This window comes from Schistocerca serialis, chromosome 8 (assembly GCF_023864345.2).
Source record: "Schistocerca serialis cubense isolate TAMUIC-IGC-003099 chromosome 8, iqSchSeri2.2, whole genome shotgun sequence".
Lineage (NCBI taxonomy): Eukaryota > Metazoa > Arthropoda > Insecta > Orthoptera > Acrididae > Schistocerca > Schistocerca serialis.
Window position 1 is genome coordinate 139,906,354 of NC_064645.1, and position 21,685 is coordinate 139,928,038.

Below are 21,685 nucleotides of genomic sequence, written 5' to 3' on the forward strand. Positions count from 1 at the left end.
AATATACCTATCCTACTGATGTTCAAAATTTCTCTCTCCATTGACACTTTGATCTTGATAGAAGTTACCATTATCTGTGTTTCTTTAATTATTCCCATTGTGATTTCTATCATTTAAATTATTATGGTGCTTACTTCTTTCTACTGCCCTACCGACCCTGTCAACAAATTGTAAAAATTGTTCAAGACAATCATCAGGTCCATGCACCAAATCCCACTGCAACCTTTCAGGTAACCTCCTTTTAAGTGCATCAATCAATGTCATTTCATCAAATACTTTGTCACAGTGTGTTAATTTTTAAAGTAGATTCTTACAAAACACTTTCAAAGTACCGTCCCTATTCCTATAATTAGGACCATTCAGAAATTCACTTTTAATTCTCCGCTGTTCAGCTTCTGACCAAAATTTATTTAAAAAACTTCTATTAAAAAATTTTTCCCAAAACTTTATAATGAGAAGGAAAGTTGCTACTCACCATATAGTGGATATGCTGAGTCTCAGATAGGCACAACAAAAAGAGTCTCACAATTAAAGTGTTCAGCCATTAAGGCTATGCCCCATGGAAGAGCCACCTTTTGAATTTAAAGGAGTGAGGGAATAGAAAATATGCAGGATAATAAATAACCTAAAGAATAAGTGCTTATCAGGATGGGATAGTTTGTGTAGTGTTTTGATTAAGAAACAAAGAATTATTTAAAATAAGTACTGATTTGATTGACTATAACGTTAGAGAACACATCTTTCCAAATGCACTGAAGTGCAACACATGTGAACCAGTGCATAAAAGAGGGTCCACAGAAGAGATTTCAAATTTTAGGCCCAAGTTATTAACGCCTAACTACAGTAACATATCTGAAATTTTATTGCTGAAACAACTTTGTGATTATTTCCCAAAAAAAAAAAGATATTATCAGAAAAACAGCATAGCTTCAAAGAAGATCACAACACATACAGAGTTTCTTCATCAAGTGTATGGTGTCCTTGATTAAGGAATGCAAACAGCAGGCTTATTTTTAGACCTCACTGAAGCCTTCGATTCTGTAAATCTGGAGTAAACTTGAGGCATACAAAATAAATGCCACCTCCCTGCAACTTATAACTACATATCTAATTAACAGCAAGCAGTGAACAAATCTGACTTACAGAATTAATAATCACATCATATGAAACAGTCACAAGGTCTACCCCAGGGTTGAGTTCTGGACCCTTTCCTTTTCCTAGTTTATAGAAATGGTCTAGAGCCACCTTTGACAACCAATTGATAGGCTATGTAGGTGATATTGCACTGATATTTGTTGCCACACCAAACAGAATCATGAGTTAAAGTTTGTTGCAAGTGAGGGACTGGGTCAAATAATTACATCTTTTCAGGATCAAGGTTTGAAAGTTAATATCAATAAATCCCAATTATGATTTTTTAAACTTGTAAATTCACATCAAACCACTGTCAATAGTACAAGCATAACTGAAGCAACAGACACAGATGAATGTAGGTTTCTAGGTATTAATCTAAATGAAAATATACAATAAGTAAATCATATCAATTTTATATGCAATAAAATCAGTAGTTCACTGCAGCTAATTAGCCAGTTACCAAAAGTAGCTTCTGATCAGACATTAAAAACAATTTACTGTGAGACAATTTTTGTGTGAGGCTGTGCTGCTGACATACATACAAGCAGAATATCAAGCGTGCAGGAAAGAGCTGTCAGGATCATCCATAGCTTCAGGTACAGAGACTCCTGCAGGGAAATCTTTGTACATCATAAATAAGCTACAGTTTGCTCATTTTATCTTTACAAATTAATTACATTCTTTGCGACACACCAAAACCAAGCAGCCAAGTGTGCTGATATACATGTCTAAAATACAAGAAAGCAAGACTGCTACTATCAACAAAGAACTAAACTAAAAACGACAGACCATAGCCCATGCATTAACGACCAGACAGGATATAACAAACTGCCAAGCTGTTATAGGTTTCACCAAGGGAACTTGCTCTAAGTGAAACTGAAATCATTCCAGATTAATTGCTTATACTCTTAGAATGAATATTAATATCAAACTAAATTGAAATCTTTGTATATTTTGTTCTGTGAAAATCTTAATATTTGTAATAATCATTACACAACAGTAAGTTTTCTGACCTTATTAAACACACTAATATTTATATTAAGTTCATGTAATCCTATATAAATATATAAAAAGTACCTACTCTCTGTTTGTACAAAACTAGTAAAATATTACTGTGGTGTTTGCAAAGGCCATCAGTTGGTGGCCCCATGCATAAAATACAAAAAAATTTAAAAAAATAAAATTCATACATCCTCTATGATCTGTTCAGCATATTTTAGTCTTCACCTTCCACGACTACTTTTCCTCTCTACTTCAACATCAAGTTTAATATGCCTGGGAGCTGTACTATATTTTCCACTAGTCTGTCTTATCTTCCGGTAAAGGTCTTCCATAGACTTCTTTACTCCTCTCTTTTTTTTTTTAGTGCTTCATTTCTTATTTTGTCTGTCCACTTAATTTTTAATATTATTTAAGAGTATCACATTTCAAATGCTTTTAGCTTATCTTTCTTCTGATTTCCAGAATTACAAGTTTCACTTACATACAGTTCTGTGCTCCAGGTGCACAATTACTGCAATTTGTCTTTGCAAGTTGTTCTTCATTTGCGCATAAATATCTGACATCAGTAGAGGTCCTCTATTGAAGAAGTCGCTTTTCACCTATGTCCATCTACTTTTGATAACTGATTTTATTTGTTCATCTCATCTAATGTTATTTCCAAGGTAAGGGAAGTATTTCACTTCATCTATTATTATGTCATTCCCAATTTTGATGTTAAGCAAGTATTTGCTTTTCTTCCTTCACCACATCAACACCTTTGTTTTGCTTTGTTTATTCTTAAGTTATATTCTACAGTAAATATTTCTTCAATTACAAAATTACTTCAAAAAATGGCTACAATGGTGAGCAAATTAACCAAAAAACCTTTGAAATAAAAACTGTGTACATCACCCTAAATACAGATGTTGGCCTACAGCTTAGTGCTGTGTGGGGATTCAGCAGTCATGAGGTTGAAATTGGTACAGCAAACATATAGGCAACATATGTCCATATATAGCAGTAGAGTAGCACCAATGGCATCATAACCTTCAGGGCATACAAGAAGCCCAGCCACAGTCAATGGGAAAGGAGTATTTGACATTTTTAACTTGATGTAGCTGAAAACCTGAGAACATTTTTTTAATACCATCCCTCTGAGAGTCTGCATTAATACATTTTGCAATTTTTGAAATCTCTAAATGATCCTGAATGAAATAGGGCGATGTGTGCCAAATATATTGCCTTGCTAAGCTGCCAAAATATCTGCAGCTGGCACTGTTTAAATATTAAGCTTGCTTCAGGAGATAAACAGCAGCTATTTAAGCATGACTTTATTTCACATTTTAATTCATGGAATTACTACGTATCACTCAAGCTCCATGTTCGAGTGTTCAAGATCACAATTTCCAGAGGGCCATTTCTCCCAAGTTTTAGTGCATGAAATCAGATATACATAATCTTTTATAACCCATTTAGTACACTTGTAGGTTAACTAATCACTTATTGTTCCAGGAAGATCAGAATGATGATGTCATCACAGAGAAGAATGAAACTCAAAACAGAACTGTTGACTGTGCAATTGTAAGTTATTATTTTATTTTTCTCTTTCTTTTGCACTTTAATGAAAGTCTTTAGATTTTGTCAATATTCACTCACATCTGAGGGGAGGTGGACTGAAAAAAATAGAAATGCAGAAACACAGAGGAAATTAAATGAAAACACACATGTAACTTTTGTGACTGTATCTGTATTTATTTAGCACCTATTACATTGTGGGGATCGAGATGTTACGTACGGTAATCTTGAACCCAACATTAAGTATTAGCTCGTCTATAATGAATTAACTTTATTTTGATCATGTCGTTACAAACACATCTGCTCGAATACAGTGTTCGGAGCACACTGAGATCAACAGTTTTCAAAGAAGTTCGTTGTCAAAGATGAGGCGGTCGGCTCTTGCAGTCAATAACAGAGCCCCTGCTGGTAGTGCATAGCACGGTAAGGATGATGAGAGGCATGTGTGCACCCGGCCGGCTGATGGCGCAGGTGCGCGTGACCGATCGTGTCATGGCAGGCGCTAGTGCGAGGCACGATCGGACCATTTCTCGATGTCTTGACAGGCACGACCAGCAGAGGGAAGGAGGCGAAGTAGGCATCCACAGGTTGACCGTGCCATGCTGCTGATGGCACAGTGGAAGCAGAAGGTGGTGGCGTGTCGGTGGGAGAACATCGTCGTGCCGAGGCCGTGAGCCGCTGTGGGGTTTTGATCCAATCAAAGACACGGAGTGCGTCAAAGATGCGATGCGATGTATTACCAAAGTATTTACTGGCAAGCGCCGTGGTAAGTGCAATGTGTCCAGTAACAGTTTGTTATTGGCCGTATGACATAAAGGAGCAAGCATGCTGTGGCTTAACAGGTTGCGTAAGAGATGCCTGATGAGCAACACTCGCGGTAATGACGGAGTTATAGAGGCACTTGATGTCACAGAAGAAAACCAGCAAGCTGCACATGACTGACCTTGGCGGTGGATGACTTCGGTGTAGACGGAAGTGTCACCTCAGAGTTTGTGGATGGTGATTGTGTTACAGCGGTAGATGGCAGGATGTTCCAAGCAGAGGTGACAGTGTCGGTGATTTGGTGTGCGAAACAGCCGTGATCAAAGGTTGGGGGGCGTGGGTGTGAGCCCTGTGCATGAGGCATGGTGACAGTGAGAGGTGGTGGAAGGCAGACGTGGTTGGCATAACCATAGGCGGAGCAGGAAGGCGATGAGACGTAATGTGAACGTGAAGAAGTACTGGTCCATGGCGGAGAGGCAACACAGTTCGATGGAACTGGAGTTGCGTGTGTGCTGTCACTGTTGGCGCTGCAGTTGAGCCGTAAGGCTGCAAGCTGCTCACCCAAAACTGCTGCACGGTCGTGTGTCGGGGCGGAAAGATGCTCACTCGTCGAAGCAGAAACGCCAGATGTGTTGGTTGTACATTGCCGAGGTAGTGAAGAGGGCAGTAAAGCAAGCAGCACTGGAATGTAGCTGGTTATGCCATGGTACAGAAACAAAGTGTCTGGAACTACCAAGGAAAGGTGGCAGTGGCATAAATAAGTTGCTTGTATCACATCAGTAACATAGAATTTCCACTTGAGGCAGTGTGATGATGACAGTTGTGACATCTGGGACATTGATCCATGTAGTGTGATCGTCAGAGTATTAGTTGTAGCTGATAGTAACAGCAAAGGATCGTCAGCAGTCGGAGGCGGAACAATGACAGGAGCATCTCGTTGCATGTCGTGCTCGCTCGGTGTCAGCTGCAGCATGTGTAACTGATCTTGTACCAACAAGTTGTATGTCGCAATTTGCTCACATAGCTGTCGCAGCTGTTCAGGCGAAAATGTATGTTGTGAAGCAGTCTTCTGTGTATCACTGAGTAAGATGAGATTGAAATCAGAATCTGTCACTATCAAAGGGTATCCTGGGGTACAAGACGAGGTCGGCGGCACAGTATTGACGTAACAGTTCGAGTAGAAGAGATCGTGTGTGCGATCGCGAATGTGAAACTCAGTATTCAGTAGCGGCGGAGTGAGAACATGTGCACTGCTGTATGAAGCATTGATACGGCTGAAATCGTCTTCTAGGGTGGGTGAACAAGTTGCGGGCACGATCGAGTAGTGAACGGCCGAGCGGTAAGCGTGCATAGTGCCGGCGAGTCGTTGTCAAGATGCGGGTGCGGTAGCCATGGCGGGATCGCATGTTGTGCAGCTGTTTGTTTTGACTGGGTTGAGGTCAGTGAGCCAGCTGGTGGGGCCGTGACGTCGCTGTCGGTAGTGGTCGGGCAGAGTCGGTGCGGCTCAGGTGCTGTGTAGAGGGAGGCGTGGCACGTCCAGTGTTGCACTGAGAAACAGCTGGCATTTTCATCGGTGTAATTGGTGCATTGTCATTGATCTTTAGGATGTCCTTGATGAAATTGTTCCTGTGAATTCGACCAGGCATGCAGTTAAACCATAGTTCGGAGTTCATGCGAACTGGGATTTGCAACATAGTCCCTGTTTGTTGCAGTCCATTGTTTGGTATCGAAGCACTGCACAAAGTTAATTCATTGGACAAAAGCAAGTCAAAATAGTCCAAATTAATTGGCGAAGGAGCACTGCACTGTCCAGAAGTAAAATTACCAACGAGTTGAGCGGGTTTCGACGGATGGCGTGTGCACTTCGGTCGCATTGTCGATGTGTGAGAAGGTGACGAAAGTTAGCAAAAAGCATGATTCACACAAGAATTAGGAATTTACTCACTAATTACACTTCCTGCACACTGCATCCAGCAGCACAATGCGAAGTCGATGGAGATAGAAATCCGACAAAGGGTTGCTGCTTTGTCTGTCTATGGTGATGTTCCAGTACACATTTCTGGCGTCGTAAGCGGCGTTCGTGAGCGTCAGGGTCACCAGTGTGGAGATCGAGATGTTATGTATGCTAACATCAAACTCAACATTAAGTATTCGCTCGTTTATAATGAATTAACTTTATTTTGATCATGTCGGTACAAACACATCCACCTGAATACAGAGTTCGGAGCACACTGAGATCAACAGTTTTCAAAGAAGTTCATTCTCAAAGATGAGGCAGTCGACTCTTGCAGTCGATAACTGCCACAACACCAAGTGGGTTTAATCTGAGTCTGCATACTAGTGTTTTAAAATATACAAACTTCATTACATTGGTTAGTTCTACAATATAGGTTCTAACCAAAACACAATAATTGCACATCATCTTTTGTCTCATGCCATACTCTGTTATTTCATAATGCAAAAGCCTAGAACTACCATAACAACTATGTGTGACTCACAAATTATCATTACTGAAAATATGATGTCATGGAGTATGTCTGAGGCACAGTCTAAAATGTTCCTCAAAATTTTGTAGTCTGTCAGTTCTCTTCCAGGAAGTGATTCCTACAGTTTCTCTGTACGAATCTAATTGGTTTAATTTCTTGCCACTTTCATCTTTACAAAGAGAAATATTTTATGCCTCTTTAAACTTTTATTACTGCAAGCCAAATTTCTAGCAAAAATAGAAATTCATTTCCTCAAATAGAAAGTCTAGCAGGTTTGTAAAACTTTTCAAATTATATGCTAGTAAAGAAATTTAATTGTGTTTTATATGGCTTAAAGATGCATATTTTTGGAGAAAATTATTTTTGTAAATATTTTATGTCCCTGCATCAAAACTATCTACTTTATTCATAGTTACCCTTTCTAAGTGAATGGTGATAATAGCTGACTGAAAATTTATCTGCCAATGCAGGAAAATGGACTTACACTTGATTTATTATATGCTGATATGGATACAGAGCTATAAAATCTGCCCACTATACATGAAGTACTTCCTCAAGATCTTCACAGAAAACGTCTGGTCTCATGACTCTAATTGCATCATTTGTATACATTAAACAACACCAAAACATCACTAAATAAACAGTTTAAGGCATTGATTAACTCTTTCCCTCACTCATATAAGCCAATTTGCATCGTTTCTTTCCTGCCTGTAAACTGAACGAAGATGGAGAATTAACATGCAGCATCTTAATGAGAGCCCATGTGAATTTTGCAAAAACTGTTTCATACATACACATACTCTGTAGATGAATAGGTTACACTATACTTCTGATACAAAAACCATTCTACAAAAATTCAGTTTATGTAAAAAACCAAGATAGAGGTTCAGCAGTGTGTGTGTGTGTGTGTGTGAGTGTGTGTGTGTGCGTGTGTGTGTATGTGTGTGTGTGTGTGTGTGTGTGTGTGTGTGTGTGTTTGTGTGTTTGTGTGTGTTTACACGGCTGACAGCTATTATGGATTGTGTGTAATTGTGATGACTTAGCACCTTAATTACAGAGTTAAAGGAAGCTACTAAGAAATTAGAGAAAGTGACATTTTACGAACTGATGTTCCAAAAAAATTGGTAAGGTACTACTGTTTGTATTTTGATAGTCATATGCTATTAAAATATTTTGTAGATTGTAGTGTTTTGTTTCCTGAGAATGTAGTAAACCTGTCTATGAATTATTTTGTCACCACAATTTATTGAGATAGCTTATGCTGAGTGATGACAAAAACTGTTCTTTCTGCATGTGTCAGCTTAAAGGGTAGGAATATTAATAAACCAAGTGAAGTCACAGGGTTCAAGGGTGTTGTGGCTTTTAACCAGGAGATGTCACAAGATGATAATAATGCACACTTAGCTAATGCTATTATTTAATGGCCATCTCCTTTCATTTTTTTAAAATTGTGCCAGGAGAAAATTATTATAGACTGATGAAATTTTCAGTAATTTTGTGATGTTATCTGTGTTTGGTGGCTTTATTCCTACCCTTAGAACACAAAAAACTGTGGGTACAGTGTTAGCTGCTAAGGATTTTTTTTTTTTTTTTAGTTTTTTGTCGAAAATATTAGGAATTATTTTCTTTCCTCCCTTCAGCAACTGCTAATAATTTCTGTAAAGAAGAGCTTGACACAAGACATAATGTGAAATCAAAAATTGCAAGTGATATCCAGAGTGAAAGTGGGAAAAAAATAAGGTGGAAGCTTCCAATTACCAGTAGTCACGGATTTACTTATCATGTCAATTGCAGTAAGAACGAAAGTGAAAAGCTGAAGATGAGAAATGATTACAATAAAAGTGAATACTTCAAAAGTAGGCCTAAGTACTGCTGCAAATTTAGAAAGTAATTTTATGAAACACCAATATGTTAACCTAAATTGGGCTTCTAATTTCAAAATTTTCTGGGGGAGGATCCACCCCATATTTACCATACAACTACTGACAGCCTCTTCTCAAGGTTGGCAGCTACATATTTACACTGCTTCATGTATTATTTAGTTACAAATACATTTTTATAGCCTTATTTTATTCTTCTGATAGAATCGTTGTTTTGTTGTTTGGTAGTACTTGCAGGGAGGCACTCCACATTTTAATGAATTTGGTGACTGTAAATCTAAAAGTTAAATATTATCTTTAATCTAATGACAGTATTATTTTACAGGCTCTGAATGAAGAAGTTGGCATACGTCAGTTACGTTGTGAAGTTAACCGGACAGACATATCATGCATAATGGTAAGAGATGTTCATATCATTTGTGACTAATTGAAATTATAGTCACAAATTTGTTCCACTTTATAACATAAAACCTCAAAAACCTCATTATCAGATCACAAAAACTACTAATACCTTTCATTGATTTAGTAACTTTTATTTAACTTACAGAAGTACAAAACTCTTTACAAATTTTATTGCATATGCATGTTTGTTAAGAAATTGTTTTAATATGGAGTAATTCTTCAGAATCAGAAATTTATTGTTCCACTGTGTACGTAGGGCTACATAAATTGTTAGTTTAATGTACAGGAGCCTTATCAATATAAAAAAATGTGACTGAGATACATAAAATGTGTCAAAAAGTTACAAAAATCATTACAAATTTATTTCACTATTCTAAATCTTCATCATCATTTAAAAATCCTGTGAGCCAATAATGATATTTTAGCATTTGGGTGGTGTGTAGTTTTATCTTTGTAAACATAGTTCCACACTGTTAAAGTTTTCACTTTTACTTTATTATAAGTTTTCATAGCCATGTACTGAGCAATCTAGGAGTAGAGTTTTACTCTATGAGATGGTAACATGAAATTCTATTTTTTTCATATGTCATAGATATGTTCAAAATGGTTTTCTATAAATCATTCTGGATTAGTATGGATAAAGATAAATGTAAATACATGGAATAGGTAAAATTTGGAAATGTCATAAATCTCTGGTTTTAATATTACACATATTTCTAATAATAGTTTTTGAAGTAATAATATCCTGTTTACACTACTTGCATTCCCTAAAAAGTTTATCCCATATCTTACAACAGAGATCAAAATAGCTGTGGTAACCAACTTTACAAGAGTCCATGTCACATGAACAGAATTATTTGTCATTAAGAATGCTGGACAGTTTAGTTTGTTTGTCAAGTAACTTATATGATAAGACCAGGATAATTTTTTTCAAAAATATCCCCAGGAATTTGAGAGAATCTGCTTCCCTAAATTACTGATTTTTACTTGTTATTTTAAAGTTGCATGATTTTGATTGTTTACTTTTAAACTCTGTTAGTTGTTTTTTTTTTCATGTTTAATTTTAATCCACATACATCAAACCAATGCTCTAAACTGTTCGGGGAATTAGTTCTGAGGTCTCATTTTCAATGAGTACACATGATCATCTGTTAATAAAACTGAATGGGACGCTATATATTTAGAGATAAATAACTTAGGTTAAAAAACAGTATTGGACCTAAAATGAAACCTTATGGGACCCCTAGTGAAATAATTTTCCATTCTGAGAAACAATTTTCTGTATCTGATGTTACAGCTTTATTTGCTTTCTATCCGTTAAATATTATCTGAACAATTTCAGAGCAGTTCTGTTTGTTCCATAACTTTCTAATTGATGTATCAGTAGAGAGTGGTTTGCATTGCCAAAAATTTTTGAAGATAACACAAAATTCCTGTGACTATTTGGGATTTGTCCAGAGATAAACAAATTTTCTCATCAAATTTGTTGATGGCACATGTAGTACTTCTTTTCTGGAAGAGTTGTAATATCTATGAAGTGTGCTGCAATTCTGCACTCCTGGAGAAGAAATATGGGTAGGTGTATGGTTGTAAGAAAAGTAGTAAAGTGATCTAAGATGCAGGTGATTATATTTGTTTATGATTTCAGTCACTAACGTAGGTGCTGTGTATGATTTAGCCCACAATGGAAGTTTGTAGGACAAAAAATAGTATTTTTCTGCACTGCAACTGCCATTTGAAAGAGAAGAATGTTTCCTGTGTCCAAGTGGGCAGGCCAGGATTTTGAGAGGTATGCTAGCAAAGAGCTGAGAGTTAACAGGCTGTTGCTTGGAAAAGCTCATTTTGTCATAATTGTATGCCTTCCTTTCTTAAGACCTGCTGCTGTGGATTGAACCATACACGGTGTCCACCCCCCACCCCCACTCCCAACTGTCTGATAGTTATCTGACTCTGTTAGATAATGCAAAATCACAAAATAACACACCTGCATAACAGCCCACTGACATGCAATAGGACATATCGTACTATCTGTCTCACAATGTCTTTTACAACAACCAAACTGCTTAGCTAACTTTTGAAACAAATCTGTGATGAGAAACTCTTTTGGACCAAAATACAAACATTCAGCAGTGAGTCTCAAAAATAGTAAATGAAATTAGTCATGAAAGAGTAAAAGATTCATGAGAAAAAATAGCTACAAATTCTGTGGATGCTGAATAAAGACATGTAACATGATGCTGATAATCTGAAAAAGTGTGACTGGTCATTTACACCGAAGAATCTAGGATGCAGCACTGAAAAATCCAATGTCTAGATGTAATACATTTAACATTGGTACAGGAGTCTCTCACACTCTTCTATAATGAACATTGCCACAAAACAATTATCCATGGAATAGTTTTTTGAAGTGGTGATAGATGTGGAAAACATCATGAACCAAGTAAATGGTGAACTAAAGAAAACTGATGTCCTTATGACAATGTTCAATTCACCTGTTTTCATTAAGGCAGGGTACATCCATCTTTAAATGAGACCAAAATCAAAGAATGGAAAATCCAGGATGGAATGTTACAATATTATGAGAAGGAATTTTGCTACTCACCATATACAGAGATGCTGAGTCGCAGATAGGCACAACAAGAAAATTGTCACAGTGGCTACAGTTGCCTGAGATTGTAGTCATGTGAGTGTGTCTGTTGTCTATTTTTGATGAAGGCCTTACTGACCGAAAGCTTTGTTTGTGACAGCCCTTTTGTTGTTCCTGTCTGCGAGTGAGCATCTCTGCTATATGGTGAGTAGCAACTTTCCTTTTCATAAATTTAAGTGAAATCATATTTACAAATCCCCACATGTTTTAAGTGCTAATGATATGGTCATACTACACTTACATGTAAAGGACAACCATTGTGTATCAGATATGGTAAGGAAAACCATCAAGTAAGAATTTAATGCTGTTTCTTAGAATTTTCAGTTTTTTCCCAGTGTGGGAATACAGGCCCCAGTCCCAGTGTGTAAGTACAGAAGAAGTTCAATTTTCAGTCAATCAGCCTTGCACTCAACTAAATATCTGGTTTATCTCTCTTGACCATGTTCAGATTTATTAGCCAGAGTGTACAGCACAACTAAATTTCAGAAGTTTTCTGAAAAGCTGCAGCTCATCTGAATGCCAAAAGACTTACTCAAAAATTGACAATGATAAAGCACCACAAATAATCCCTGGTTGAACAGTCAGATTTGTGTAAGTCATAAACATTCAATTATCTTCAAATATTCATAGTAATTTTCAATCAGTGTGTGTAGAATAACTTTCTGTTTGATATTGTAAATAACCAATAAATATATGCTTGTTGAATGACAAGTGGAACAACTAATTTTCATATATACATGACATCTGTTCTTTCTGACATATCCAAAAGAACAGACATCAGTTTGATCCAGGAGCCACTATGATTTAAGACAAAAAGGCATTACAGACATTGGCCACTCACAGCCAATGTCTGCAGTTCCTTTATGTCTCACTTCTTGTGGACTCCATTACTTGAAAATGCATAACAGTTTTTGACAGTAAGATGTCAACAAGAAAACTGATCCATAATCTCATTACATGTTAATTACGCAATTACAATATCTTTGGGAAGTAATTCAATTGATGACAGAAACTGGCAACAGTTGCTAGTAGAACGTTCTTCTCTGTGATGGCCATCAGTTAGCATGTGGTAGTGTTTGGCTTAATATCCCTGGCAGCACCAGCAAAGGTGTTGCTGTCAGCACATCAGGGCACCCTGACTTATTATATGAAACAAACAGAAACAAACATTTTTGTACAGAATGATGAAAACAACATATTTACATAAGAAAATAAATTCAGAATCCAATAACTAAATAGTTATTGCACTATTATCTTATCTTCTCATCTGAACACACTGGGCCAGTAAGAATCATGGTGTAACGGCCTCTAATTTCCATTACACCACATCTCCCTTTCAGTACCTTAGTGTTTGCAGATGATAAGACCATTACCACCTACCAGTATTCCTCATTACATTAAAGTTTGTTACTATCAACAAGACAAGTAATCTGCTCTTTAAGTAAGCTTTTGTACGATAATCTTAAAAATAATTGTGTACAGATTGTTGTGCACACAATAGGAAACATAAATACCTTATTTCAATCAAACCAAACACTGAAGTATTTTACCTTAAAAAATAAATCATCATTTCCCTAACAAACACCAAGCTTGTACACCATAGCCATTTGTGTAAAAAAAACTGACATAAAATGATGCTGGCATGACGTTGGCTGACAAGTAGTGGTCACAAACATTATGTGGCTAAGTTCCTTGACACCAGGATGCTCTACATAGTGGATTTAAACCAGTAAACATGTAAAAGTTGGACCAATTTGTGCTGTATCTCTTGCCACTGTCAAACTTTACTCTGCATGGTGGCTTATAGGAGTAACTAGGTTTGTATGAATAAATGTATCATGACCAATCACATCCATTTCCAAACTGTCCCTACAGTGCATGTGCAGTTTTGTGATTGTGGTAATCATCATCACACATCTGTCGAACCATATGTGGGGTGTTTCATCTTTTGGCTGCTTGTAGTGGCAGTTGACACCTTCATTCAGTTTGCGTTGCTCAGATGTTTTTGGTTTAAACACAGCGTGAATTATGTATATTCTCATGCTGAGCAAAATGTGTTTCAAGGGTTTATTCTCATCATTAAGTGCAATATTTATGTACGTATTTTTGTGATGTTACACAAAAAAACAATGTGAGTGATAGTTTGCGTGTGTGTGGTTATCTACATAACTGAAGGAGCACAGTACCAGGTTACCTCAAAGAGATGACTACAGTTCAAGAGATGCAGAACAGCACATATGCAAACACCACACAAAATACTTACATAAATATTTGCACTTGATCTCGAGAAAAAATTCTTGGAACACACTGTGCTAAGCATGAAAAAATATGTAACTGTTGCAGTGTTTCATTATTTAAATAATTAATGACAGCTGCAGGCGTTACTAAAACAATGATAATGATGTAGGAAATCAATTTAAATGTTTCTGCTTCCCAGTTATCAGTTCCCATTATATCCACGGTTTTTATTAGATAATAAACCATTATTAGATAATAAACAAGTCCCTGACATGAATATTTTGATGCCTATTATGTGCACATACATAAAATGCAAGGGGTTATACTATACATTACTTTTACAGCTTAAAACCATTTTTGTAAGTTCCTTGAAAAGCGTAAAAGTGGGGTTTCACTGTATTTGTACTTATTAAATGTTTCATCCATCTATACTGATATTACTATGTTATTATTATTATTCTCATTTTGACTGACTCTGCTTAAGCCTAAAGCTTATTCCTACTTCCTTATGTTGTGTAAACCTATTGTGAGACCAGAATGGTATTAATTTTACACAGGAGATAAGTTTACATTCCATAAGGTAGAATTTTATTGAGGAGATGAATGTATCTGAAAATGGGAGACAGAGATCATTTGAGATCTATCATACAGGAGTCTTGTCAGTTTTTGTCTTATGATGTACATAGTTATTTAATTCTGTACAACTATTTTTACAAGCACACTTGTTTGTTGAGCATAGTAATATTATTAAATTGTTTTCCTTATGATTTATGAGTACTTAGTGCCTGAATTTCCCAGACATAGTAGCAGTTTTCCACTAGGAGTGAAGCTTTCACCATGTGCAGTACATCTTTACCCTTGAGTTTATTGTAGGTTTTTATTCCCATGCAGTGGGTTGTCTGTTGGTGGAGTATTAAACAGTTCTTTGGAAACATGTAATTATCTTTGCATCTGTGTTGCACATGGTTTGAAATGGTTTTCATCAGTTAGATCTGGATTAGTGTGTAAAATGATGGCAATCTCAAATATGTACAGTGTAGAAAAAGGTACTGTTTTTAGGTTCTTGGATGGGCAGTACACATTTTTCTAATGATTCTTTTTTGAAGTAGTATGGTTCTTGGCATGGCTTGAACTCTCCCCAAAAACTGAACCATATGTAATTATGGATTCAAAGTATCTGTAGTACACCAACTTCCTGCTGTTTGTCTATTACCCCAGAGAGTATGTCCATTGCAAAAGCAAGGCTGTTTAATTTAGTAACATAATAATCAATGTGTGCCTCCCAGCTTAGATTTTCATCCACATTTAATCCTCAGAATTTGATGGACTGAACACTTACATCACTTGATTTCATGTATGATTTTTGGTTGTTTGGTTTTAACCTGTGTAAACAGAGAATCATAAGCCAAAGACTTCCAGCGTATGAATTCAACCTCAAATCTGCCAGTAGCCTTGTCAGAGAGGACAAAGGAGCAACAGAGATTCAGGGTACTCTCTTGCCCTTGGAATGGGAAACTGTCACTATAAGCTGGAAGAATCAGCAATGATCAATGACATGAGGATGCAGAAGGCAATGGAAATCACTCTATTGAAGACACATAACCTGTATCCATAGGACATGTGGTCTGCAATTGAAAAAGTGTCATGATGATATCTCCATTGGCAAAAGACTTGACATTAATCTGCGACAATGATCTCTGGAAGGGGACTGCCCAGCGGGAGGTTGTCATGAGAAAAAGAATGAATAACAAATGAAAGGATAATATTCTGCAAGTTGGGGCTTTTGATGTCAGAAGCTTGAATGTGATAGGGATGCTAAAAAATCTGGAAAGGGAAACATTAAGACTCAATCTAGATACAGTGGGTGTCAGTGAAACTAAATGAAAACAAGACAAGGATTTCTGGTCAGATGAGTATAGAGTAATACTAACAGCAGCAGGAAGTAGTATAACAGAAGTAGGATTTGTTATGAAAGGGAATGTAGGACAGAGATTGAGTTGCTTTGAACAGTTCCATGACAGTGTTGTTCTCAGAATTGACACCAACCACCACCAACGACAACACTACTGGCATATATGCCAGTATCACAAGCTGAAGATGAAGAGATAGGGGATGTATATTAGGATTTTGAATGGGTAATAGAGCATGTAAAGGGAGATGAAAATCTAATATTCATGGGGAACTGGAATGCAGTTGTAGGGAAAGGAGTAGAAGAATGGGCTGTGGTAGAATATGGGTTTGATAGTAGGAATGAGAGAGAAGAAAGGCTAATTGAGTTCTGCAATACATTTTAGATGGTAATAGCCAATACTCTGTTCAAGAATCATAAGAGGAGGAAGTATACTTGAAAAAGAAAAGATCAGGAGATATAGATAGATTTCAGTTAGATTATATCATGGTCAGGCAGAGATTCTGAAACCAGACACTGAATAATAATGCATACCCAGGGGCAGATATAGACTTAAGTCACAGTTTGATAATTATGAAGATTATGCTGAAGTTTAAGTCACTAATCAGGAAGAACCAATACACAAAGGGGGGTCTGGAAGGCTTAAGGACTGAAGAGATATGCTTGAAGTTCTCTGAGGCTATAGATATTGTGATAATGAATTGCTCTATAGGCAGTTCAGGTGAGAGGAAAGGACATCTCTGAAAATGGCAATCACCTAAGTTGGAGAGAAAAATGTAGGTACAAGAAAAGAAACTGCAAAAAAACCCTAAATGACAGAAGAAATACCTTAGGTGATTGATAAAAGGAAGAGGCACAAAATGTTCTGGAAATTTGGCCATACAGAAATAGAAGTCACTTAGGAATGAAGTAAATAAGAAGTGGAGGGAAGCTAAGGTGAAATGCCTTCATGAAACAGTAAAGAAATTGAAAAAGAAATTATTGTTGAAACAACTGAGTTGGCATATAGAAGAATCAAAACATCTTTTGGTGAAATTAAAACCAAGGACAGTAACATTAAGAGTGCAACAGGAATTCCACTGTGAAATGCTGAGGAGATAGTGGTTAGGTGGAAAGAGTACATTAAAGGCCCCTATGAGGGGAAGGGTTTGTCTGATCATGTGATAGAAGAAGAAACAGGAGTCAACAGGGAGGAGATAGGGGATCAAGTATTAGAGTCAGAATTTAGAAGAGCTTTGGAAGACTTAAAATCAAATAAGGCAGAAGAGATAGGTAATATTCCATTGGAATTTGTAAAGTCATTGGGGGAAGTGGCAACAAAACAATTATTCACATTGCAGAATGGAATATATGTGACTGGCAATATACTATCAGACTTTTGGAAAAACATTATTCACACAATTCCAAAAATAGCAAGAGCCAACAAGTGTGAAAATTATCACACAATCAGTTTTACAGCTCATGCACCCAAGTTGCTGTCAAGAATAATACACAGAAGATTGGAAAAGAAAACTGAGGATGTGTTAGATGACAATCAGTTTGGCTTTAGGAAAGATAGAAACACCAGGGAGGCAGTTCTAACATTGTGGTTGAGGCAGCAAGACTGAAGAAAAATCAAGACATGTTCATAGTATCTGTCAAGTGCTCAACAATCTAAAATGTTGCAAAATGTTTGAAATCATGAGAAAAATAGGGGTAAGCTATAGGGAAAGACGGGTAATTTACAATATGTATGAGAACCATGATGGAAGAATAGGAGTGAAACACTAAGAATGAAGTCCACAGATTAAAACGTGTATAATACAGGGATGTAGTCTTTCCCCCTTGCTGTTCAGTAAATGTGTCAAAGAAGCAATGATGGGAATCCTGCACATCAACATCCCTCATGCCCATGGTCTTACCGCTATTAAACACTACCTTCCCCAACATCTTTCAGACTCCAAACCCGCAACCACATTCCTCATACACCTTACTAACTTTATCCTAACTCACAACTATTTATCCTTTGACAGGAAGGTATACAAACAAACCCACAGCACAGCCATGGGCACCTGCATAGCACCCTCCTGTGCTAATGTGTTTATGGGCCATGTAGAGGAGACCTTTGTAGCCTCCCAAAACATCAAACCCTTTGTTTGGTTCACGACCATTGATGATATCTTCATGATTGACTCCGGGCAATGATACCCTACCTTCATTCCTTCACAACCTCAACACCTTCTCTCACATCTGCTTCATCTGGTCGTCCTCAACCCAGCATGCCACCTTCCTAGACATTGATCTCCTCCTCTCTGATGGCTCCATCCACACTTCTGTCCACATTAAACTCATCATCCATGCACAGACTTGCATTTTGACTGCTTTCATCCCTTTCACACCAAAAAATGTCTCCCTTATGATCTGGCACCTGGGGACTGTGTATCTGCAGTGAGAATGGCTCCCTTGCCCAGTATGCTGAGAGCCCATCGAGGCCTTCACAGACAGGCACTATCCCGAGACCTAGTCCACAAACAGATCTCCTGTATCATTTCCCCTCACACCCCCCAATCCTCCTGCCATACTCAAGTACCAGCCACAAAGCCCCCCCCCCCCCCCTTTATTACCCAGTACGCAGACTGCAACAACTGAACCTCATCTGTCGCTAGGGCTTTGATTACCTATTATCAGACTCTGAAATGAGGGACGTCCCACCCAATATCCTTTCCATCCCTCCTAAAGTGATGTTCCATTGCCCATGCAACCTCTACAACATCCTGGTTCATCCCTGTCCACTTCCAGTCCCAGCACCTTGCCACAAATATCACATCCTTGTGGAAGACCTAGATGCAAGACCTGCCAAAGTCATCCACCCAGCACTTATTCCAGTACTGTACAGGCTTATCCTACATTATCAGAGGCTGGGCTGCCTGTGAAAACAGCTATATCATATACCAGCTGTGCTGCAATCATTGCACAGTTTTTTATATTGGTACTGCTGCCAGCTAGCTGTCCACCAGGATGAATGGCCACCACCAAACTGTGGCCATGAGAAAAGTAGACCACTCTGTGGCACAGCATGCAGCTGAATATAACATGCTTGATTTCAGTGGCTGTTCCACTACCTGGGCTGCTTGGATCCTCTCCTCCACCACCAGCTTTTCTGAACTGCACAGATGGGAGTAATCCTTGCAACACATTCTCTGCTCCCAGAATTATCGTGGCCTCTACCTACGGTAATACACTATCCCCACACTCTCCGTCCAACAGTTTCCACCTCCTCTGTCGTATTAGCTCCTCCCCACTCTCATATCCCACCCTCTTTGTGTGCTGCCCTCTACTGCTGTGCCCACCAATCTTCCCCCAATCCTCTCTTTTCTCACTCCATTTTCCCCACCTCCTTGTCCCACAACCTCCCGACTCTGTGCCAGTTGGCAGTCTAGTCCCTGCACAACTAGCCAGACAGTGCTCCTATCTCTCCTCACCCATACTCTGCTATCCCTTCTCATTCCCCACCCCCTCTAGATTGCTGCTTCCATTCAACATGGCAGTTGCACTCTTGTCCAAGCTGCCTGAGTCAGTGGACATTTGTGTGTGAGGTGTGCTTGCCTGTGTGAATGAATGTTGTGTTTTTGTCCTTCTTTTTCTGACAAATCTATGGCTGAAAGATGTCTTATAATTTTACCAGTCAGAAACTTAACATGTCATCTTTATGAAAAATGCCATCTGTCTTTTCCTAAATTGTTGATATTCTGACCTGGAGTTTCCATTGTTTGATGGAAGTAAAAGAAAGGTTCGAGAGTGGGATTAAAGTTCAAGGTGGAAGAATATCAATGACAAGATTCACTGGTGACATTGTTATCCTCAGTGAAGAAGAATTATAGGATCTTCAAATGGCATGAGTTGTCTAATGTGTATAGAATATGGAACAAGAGTAAACTGAAGGAAGATTGAGGAAATGAGAAGTAGCAGAAATGAGAACAGCAGGAGATTTAACATCATATTTGGTGATCCTAAAGTAGACAAAGTTAAATAATTCTGTTACCTAGGCAGCAAAACAACTTACGATAGATGTAGCAAAGAGGACATAAAAAGCAGTCTACCACTGGAAAAAAAGGGCATTCCTGGTCAAGAAAAGTCTACTAGTATCAAGTCTTAATTTGAGGAAGAAATTTCTCAGAATATAAGTTTGAATCACAGAAATGTATGACAGTGAGACATAGGCTGCAGGAAACCAGAACTTAAAAGAATAGGTGCATCTGAGATGTAGTGCAACAGAAGAATGCTGAAAATTAGGTGGTCTGTTCAGATAAGGAATGAGGTTCTCTGCAGAATTGGTGAGTAAAGAAACATATGGGAAACACTGACAAGAAGAAAGGGCAACATTATAGGACATCTGTTAAGACATTAGGAAATAACTTCCATGGTACTGAAGGCAACTGTAGAGGGTAAAAGCTCTAGAGGCAGACACAAGATTGGGATAGAATCAGAAAATAACTGAGTACATAACTTGCAAGTACTACTCAGAAACAAAAAAGTTGGCACAGAAGAGGAATTCATGGCAAGCCACACCAAACCATTCAGAAGACTGATTACATTTTTCTTTTTTAAAAAACGTTTTGTTGAAACAAAGCATCTACATTTGTTAGTGCATTTAGAATGTCATCTTTAATTTCTCTTGCATTTTCTTTTTCAGTAAGTACTGAAGTATCCTTGGCAAACATGATTGGTTAGGTACCAATATTGAGAAGCAAAACATTGATATATAAGACAAGATTGGCCCTAAGACTGAGCTTTGAGGGGCTTCTTGTGAAACTGTATTCCACTGAGAAGCACAATTTGTTGTATTACATGTTATGATTGCTCTTCACCTTCCGTTTGTCAGATAAGACCAGAGCCACTGAAGAGCACTTTGTCCATTGCCATACTTGTCTATTTTGGCTGCAACATACTTGGCTGCAAATACTTGGCTGCAAAATATACCTGCCACTTTATTGCTTTTGTACAGTGATGAATTGATTTTTTCAATTATCAATTATTCCAGTTACCACAGTCCAATGTCAGTGTTGATGGGCCCAGGGGAGGTATAAAGCTTTGTGTCATGCAGCCATCAAGAGTACACAAGTGGGCCTTCAGCTCCAAAAGCCTATATCGATGATGTTTCATTGAATGGTTCACACACTGATACTTGTTGATGGCCCACATTGAGATCTGCAGCAATTTGTGGAAGAGTTGCACTTTTGTCACATTGAATGATTCTCTTCACTTGTCATTGGTCCTTTTCTTGCCAGATATTTTCCCAGCCACAGTGATGGTCAGAGATTTGATGTTTTACTGGGTTCCTGATAGCCATGGTACACTCATGAAATGGTTGTATGGGAAAAACCCCACTTCATCGCTATCTTGGGAGATGCAGTGTCCCATCACTTGTGTGATGACTATAACATCGCATTAAACTCACTTAAATCTTGATAACCTGCTGTTGTAGCAACAGTGACCAATCTAACAACTGCACCTGACACTTGATGTCTTATATAGGCACAGTTCCGTATTTTGGCTGTTTACATATCTCTGTATTTGAATAAGCATGCGTATACCAGTTTCTTTGATGCTTCAGTGTATGATGTTGTTATAGTTTCAATTAGCTGGAACTTTTAATTGCTCAAGCTTCCATTGAAACCACTTGCACCATTGT

At 37.9% G+C, this 21,685-nt stretch overlaps 1 protein-coding gene across 1 annotated transcript in view; it reads left to right on the forward strand.

Annotated features, from left to right (window-relative positions):
- The window catches only part of LOC126416333 (uncharacterized), a 391,314-nt gene that overhangs the window by 275,654 nt on the left and 93,975 nt on the right, over positions 1-21,685 (forward strand). Inside the window, exons 8-9 of the mRNA XM_050084000.1 lie at positions 3,628-3,696; positions 9,144-9,215. Coding sequence (XP_049939957.1) covers positions 3,628-3,696; positions 9,144-9,215 — 141 coding nt within the window. The remainder of the gene's footprint in view (positions 1-3,627; positions 3,697-9,143; positions 9,216-21,685) is intronic.